This window comes from Helianthus annuus, chromosome 9 (genome assembly GCF_002127325.2).
Source record: "Helianthus annuus cultivar XRQ/B chromosome 9, HanXRQr2.0-SUNRISE, whole genome shotgun sequence".
NCBI lineage: Eukaryota > Viridiplantae > Streptophyta > Magnoliopsida > Asterales > Asteraceae > Helianthus > Helianthus annuus.
The window spans coordinates 147,297,258-147,304,332 of NC_035441.2; the positions used below are offsets into that span (position 1 = coordinate 147,297,258).

The following is a 7,075-nucleotide window of genomic DNA, read 5'->3' on the forward strand; positions in this document are numbered from 1 at the left end:
AGAAGTTCGCCGCAACGTACGGGTCCTAGATCGACTTAGGTATTTTTCTATGTTTTACGTTTCAGCCTAAATTTTTCGCATTAACACGCCGCAATGGGTGTGCGTGGTTCAACGATTTTACATCTGCTTTTCATTCGGTTTTATTTCTCCTTTTCTATTTATTTTGTTTTTATGAGTTTTTCGGCGTTGATCGCTGGTAGTGGTGTAGCACTGGTGTTACTTTGCATGATTTTATGTCCCCCGCTGCAATACGGGTGCCTTAATACTAGTTTAAATTATTTGAAAAGATGATGCCATATTTTGGTAAAGAAAATGGCTGTCACATACTATGAAGTTGAAATTTCAGATGACCTCTTCTTCGTTTCTTTTTGGTAGGCTGGTCAAGATGATGACCTCTCCAATAGTATTCAAAAGTCAAACAATAATACTTCTACTACACATGCAAATTGAACCCTCCAACTTGCTACATTGGGTCCAAGTTGAACTAGATTAATCAATGTTCTTGCTTCATTTCCTATTTAAATAATTATATAAGTAAAATTAGTATGATTTTGCTTATTCAAGATATTACAATAATTATTTGAATACATTGTTGGCGTTTTTAGCGGTAGATTGCCGATAATTATAACTAGGAATTATGGCTGACGTGTGTATGCTACCACACCACGATAACACGTAACGATAACAATTAAAAAAACAGTAACAATGACAATATCCAGATATTAACATCTGGAAAGACGTACGATAATCGTGAGAAACGTCACAGATAGACTCATCATAATTCCGTATATAAACGAACCACAATGCTCAAATAAATCATAGGCGACCAATAATGCCCGTATACAATACTTTAAGGCTATAACCAACAAAGTTAAACATATTAGCTATACCATCCATATAAAAGTATAAACATGCAAAGTCATGACTTGAAACTAGTCAAGCGGCACATTTATTGTGACATCATCATCTATACCATTAAATGCTAGAACACCGATAACTAAATCAGGCCAGCAACGTCAAAGGAAGAACATGTCGTATCCATCAGTGGCGGAGCTTGACCAAATGTTTTGGGGGGCGGAAAGCCATGGGACCCAATTTATATATTATATAAATATTTAGGCAAAATAATTAGGGGGGGGGGAGGGGGGAGGGGAGGGGAGCGATCCTTTATAATTTTAAAATTTTTCGATGAAAAATTAGAAATTTTACACTTCTAACTGAAATATGTGGGGGGGGGGGGGTGCACCCCCGGGTATCAACTAAGCTACGCCCCTGGTATCCATGAAAACGAGAAAAGATTAGCACTACAACCACACCTCATCAAGCCCACTATCATTAGCAGATTTACCATAAATACCTTACTAACCAACCAAGTACACATTCATTACCAAATACCATCTAACAACACTTATCATCAGGTCCGGTCACACAAAACCAGTTCCCATACCGCCTAACGCTTTCTCTTCTCTTCATATATGTTAAACTTGTTAAAAAAAAGTACATAACTCAAATCCAAAGAATAGGTCAAAACCTACCCTTACGATTATTAAACGACCAAACGAAATTGTTTGGCATGTTTCTATATTAACATTTAGCAACATCCCATATTCCATACTCCAAATGGGAATAAACGAAAGTCTTTCTTTCATTCACCCCACCCCACCCAACCCCAGTTGACGCAAGGTCGGCTGTAAGCAACGACACCGTTTCATTCAAACCCATTTCTTCCAACCCGTTTTCCACGATCCACACACATAAATCCCCCTCACAAACCACCCAAAATAACAATAAAAATTATGGGCCAATCCTCCTCCCATTCACCGTCGCCGCCACGGTCAACGTCAATCCTCCGCCGGTCAACCACTCTCCCACCCTCCTCCTCTGCCCAATCAGAAACCATTACCGCAACCGGTTCTTACATCGACTATAGTTCCGAAATTCCGGACGATTGTTTAGCCCTAATTTTCCAATTTCTAAACTCCGGCGACCGGAAACGCTGCTCGCTGGTATCCAAACGATGGCTACTAGTCGAAGGCCAGAGCCGCAACCGTCTCGCACTCAACGCACAAGCGGAATTCATCCCGTTCATATCCTCAATGTTTTCACGGTTCGATTCCGTTACAAAACTCTCTCTCCGATGCGACCGTAGATCCGTTAGCGTAGACGATAACGGTTTAATTTTAATATCTTTCCGGTGCCGGAAACTCACGCGGTTGAAACTCCGTGGATGCCGTGAAGTTACCGATATAGGTATGGCAGCGTTAGGTAAAAACTGTAAGGAGTTGAAGAAGTTTTCGTGTGGATCTTGTATGTTTGGGCCTAAAGGTATGAATGCGTTTTTGGATAACTGTTCTTCTCTTGAAGAACTTTCGGTTAAGCGGTTACGTGGCGTAACCGACGCTGGAGCCACAGAGCCGATTGGTGTCGGCTCCGCTGCTACGAATTTAAAATCGATACATCTTAAGGAGCTTTATAACGGTCAGTTGTTCACACCGTTGATTTACGGTGCAAAGAAGCTGAAGACGTTGAAGTTGATTCGGTGTTTAGGCGATTGGGATAGGGTTTTGGAAACTGTTGCTGGTTCGGATGTTTCGGATAATTCGTTAGTTGAAGTGCATTTGGAGAGAGTTCAAGTGAGTGATGTAGGTCTTTTGGCGCTATCGAATTGTTCGGGTTTGGAAATATTGCATATTGTTAAGACTCCGGATTGTACGGATGCTGGAGTGATTGCGGTGGCTGGGCGGTGTAAGTACTTGAGGAAGGTTCATATTGATGGGTGGAAGACGAATAGGATAGGGCATGATGCGTTAATAACGATTGCAAGGCATAGTGTGAATCTTCAGGAGCTGGTTTTGATTGGGATTAATCCGAGCTCGATAAGTTTGGAACAAATTGCTATGAATTGTAAGAGATTGGAGCGATTAGCGTTGTGTGGGAGTGAGACGGTAGCGGATGGTGAGATTGCATGTATTGCATCAAAATGTGTTGCATTGAAGAAGCTTTGTATTAAGGGATGTCCTGTGTCTGATGAAGGGATTGAGGCTTTTGCTTGGGGGTGTCCGAATTTGGTAAAGATTAAGGTAAAGAAGTGTAAGAATGTTACGGGCGAAATTGGGGATTGGCTGCGCGCTAGGAGGGGATCGTTGGTTGTTACTTTGGATGTTGAAGCGGAAAATGTGGATGCAAGCGCGAGTGAAAGTGGCGCACAAGAAGACCCTGTGGAGTTTCCTGCTACGGTGAGCCTTGTGGCTGCTACTCAACCTGAGCCACTGGCAACAAGCTCTAGTGGTCGAGGGTCTGTTTTCAAGTCGCGGTTTGGGCTTTTCGGTGGCAGGGGTCTTGTGGGTTGCACTTTCAGGAGGTGGTCAAGTGGTAACAGTAGTTCCAATGGTAGCTCGTGACCGTATCTCAGTATTTAAATTTTAAACTTAAACTACAGTAGAGTTGATCAAAACTTTGTTTCTTTTTCTTTCTGCAACTTATGAGAGGTAATTTGAACACCACCCGAATTACTTCGCATACCACAGTGACCGTTATATGTTGTTGTTGATGTTGTCGTACCGTTTTAAGTTGTATCTTGTGGCGTGCAAATTAATTTGTGGTCTACAAATCACCTAATATATATGATGACGCTTGATTTCGTTTTGGTTTCTTGAGCTAGTGTTTATACAGTTGAATCAGGCTTATACTAAAATGAGCATACTCTCTGTTCTAGCTTTATTGAAATGATGCATTGATGACTTTGTTGTACAACCTAGGATGTTCACTAAACGTAAACCAGTTAAACCAACTGAACCATTCAGCTTGAAGCAAGTCGGCCAGTTTTAAATCTATACGGTTCAGTTTTAGCAATTTGGCGGATTAAAGGTTTGACCGACGGTTTGGAACTTTAAACCGGCAATGTGATTAAAGGTTTGACCGATGGTTTGGAACTTTAAACCGGCAATGTAAACCAGATCAGTCCTTTAGCCTTTAATCCTTTATTATTCTCAAATATTTATTTAGAATACAGTTATGTATACGTATCATATTCATAAACCATATGTGTCATTTTAAAAATTGAAATACAAACTAATGTTTAAAAAAATCGGCTTAACCATTAAAACCAAATTGTCAAACCCCTAAAACCAGTCGGTCCGACCAACCCACCTAAACTAAGCATGTTGGTCTACTGTTTTCGGCAACTGTAATTAGCCGTTTGTCTAATCTTTATTAAAATCGATCGAACCGGACCATAAACAGAGCTTGGAATCTTTTAAAAGACATATTTTAAGAATACCAAATATCTTTTAGATATAACTATTTTTCCTTATATTATATTGCCTTTATTGGTATCCTAGCTTCAAAATTGATAGAACTAGGTTTTTCCACAATCGTCGCGAACTTCTTTTGTTATTTAGTCTGTGTTTACATGTGTTTTGAAATCACTACGAGAGCGTTGCGCACGAAACCACTGACAAGAATAAAAAGAAAATATAGAAAAAATACTAAAAGATAACCGAAAGAAGATCAACCAAAAAAGTTTTATGGTAATGATGTTGTTCGTATGAAACCCGTGGTCAGAGATAAGCAAATGGTACTGGGTACCGGTACTGAATTTCCCGAACCGAAAGATCTTAAGTACAAATTCGGTACCGACTTTTGGCGTCTACCGGTTTTTACTTTCATATACCGGTACCGTAACCGGTATTTTTGGTATCGGTATCGGTTGACACCGAGCTCATCCCTACCCGTAAAGCTGAAAAAAAGAAATTATTAAAAATTGAGTAAATTAACATATAATATAATATAATATAACATATATATATATATAATATGTTGTTACTGTTCAATAGCTTATATTTTTAATATATAGGTAAAGGTAATATATAGGTAATTCATATATTGCCCTTCTTAGGTACAAAGTTGTTTCTTCACGGGTTGGATATAACTTGGGTTGGTAAGGTATTGTTGAAAGAGTGACTCATAAATATCTTTTTTAAAAGGGGATTCTATTCGTATATTGGGAAATCTATTTCCAAACTTTGACATTCCAATATGGATCGTATAGGCCTATATAATCCGTATTGGATAAAGTTAAGACATGGCTGACTGACGGGTTCAATGTATGTCTAGCTGCCGGCTTATACAGATCGTATAGGGGTATACGATCCGTATTGAGGTCTTGATTTTTTGAGATTTGAATTTTGGTGTGTTGGGTTTGGTTTTTGGTGTTTTGAGTTTGGTTATTGGTTTTTATTGTTGGTTATTTTTGTTTTAATGAGTTTTAAAATTTTTATTATTTTTATATCGTTACGTATCGGATTATGTCGTGGCGTATTGTATCACATTTTTAACTTTTTAATATTTTATCGTGACGTATTGTAGCGTATCGTGACGTATTGTATCACATTTTTAACTTTATTATATTTTATTGTGACGTATTATAGCGTGTCATGACGTATCGTATCGCATTTTTAACTATGTTATATTTTATCGTGACGTGTCGTATGATATCATATCACATTATCACCCTTGTACCGTATCGTAGTTGTATTTTGTATTATTTTTTATGTTATCGTATTCATGATCTGTGATATTATAACATTATACATTATACATAATCAAGCAAACCAATCTAAACAGTCAAAATAAACAATCACAAATATAAATAAACTGAAATTGCAAATTTAACTGTATAATAAGTTTGTATATATACATGACATCGTCCAAAATACATAAACAGTCAAAATACAAAAAAAAGTACAACAATCCTAAACCTCTAAATCCGCATCCTGACGCTCCTGGGTCGTGCCTAAGGGCCCCGGATCCTAAGTCGCGCCTGACGACCCCGAATCCTGTCCAGGGCGAGGCGGCAACGTCGGTATCGGCAATGGGGTCCGACCACGCTCGATAGTCGCCTGTATAACTGGTACGTGCGTGACTACACATATTTTTACAATGAAATTACACACGAATTGGTTTTAAATTTATAAAAGTGATTATTACTTTTACATCAAAACACACACGGAAGGGCAAGTGTACCCCGTCATATATGTAGTAAAGTATCGGTAAGAACCAAGTATCGATCCACGGAAATGGGCGGAGAAATAATACTAGACCTTTGCCACTAAATTACCGGTAAAAACATAAATGGTATTGGTTTTAACTACACTAAAGTAAGCATAAATAAAAACTTATAAAACATAGTAAAATATATATAAATAGCCTTGCTTAATACACAACCACAGGATGCCAACTAAGTCAGTTTTGGCACTAGAAGCATTCAGTCAATTTTCCATTTTGAGACAATTAGTATCACTTTCGGGAATCCTAACATGACAATCATTCGGAAAGTTAAAACGATAGACACACTTTAACCACCTAAAATTGTTCTTTAACGTGCGATTGATTAATGTCTACAAAAATCTCCTAAAAATAAGTTAGTCATCCGTTAGGAGTTTTCTAACCTCACTTAATCAAGGAAAGCAACACCGATAAACACAATGCAACCACCGAGACAAGCATAAACTAGATTAAATCACAACCGAATTCATTTTACAAATCTTGCACATAAATTCACCAAGATAGCAATTTTGGCCGAAACTACTAACTAAGCTAACAAATCATGGCAGGAATTCGTAACAACACCATCTAACCCGTTAGAGTCCTTCCGTGAGGGCAAGCTCTCTTGATTAATAATAATTACATTTTATTAAACCACTAACCCGTTAGAGTATCATGGTGCCTACATTTTAACCAAGTTAAACTAGTTAACCAAATTAAAAGTTTACTAATACATGATTAAATAAGCTTCATTTTGCAACTATCTTACCTAACCAAGCACCAATCATCCAACACAATTACTTATAATCAAGAAATCAATATCAATAACAAGGTTGCAAACTAATCATCAAAGATAATCATAGAAAACACTTCAAAATGTCATTACAAACATAGATTGACATACTACAAGCTATAATCAAGCAAGGGATTGTTGTGTTTTTGCCCAAAGGCTTACATTAATACATAATAATCAGTCTAGATGCTTGAAACATAACAAAATTATGGAAAGATTTGAGAAACCAAACCATAA

General features: G+C 37.8%; 1 protein-coding gene across 1 annotated transcript; it reads left to right on the plus strand.

Annotated features, from left to right (window-relative positions):
* Positions 1-1,615: 1,615 nt before the first annotated feature.
* Positions 1,616-3,651, plus strand: LOC110904950 (F-box protein At1g47056). The gene has a single exon (XM_022150812.2). It carries the CDS (start codon positions 1,797-1,799, stop codon positions 3,399-3,401), a length of 1,605 nt encoding a protein of 534 aa, XP_022006504.1. The 5' UTR covers positions 1,616-1,796; the 3' UTR covers positions 3,402-3,651.
* Positions 3,652-7,075: the final 3,424 nt, after the last annotated feature.

Bases quoted from the DNA above. Each gene is read 5' to 3' on its own strand.
- LOC110904950 (XM_022150812.2), top strand. From the start codon at position 1,797: ATGGGCCAATCCTCCTCCCATTCACCGTCGCCGCCACGGTCAACGTCA.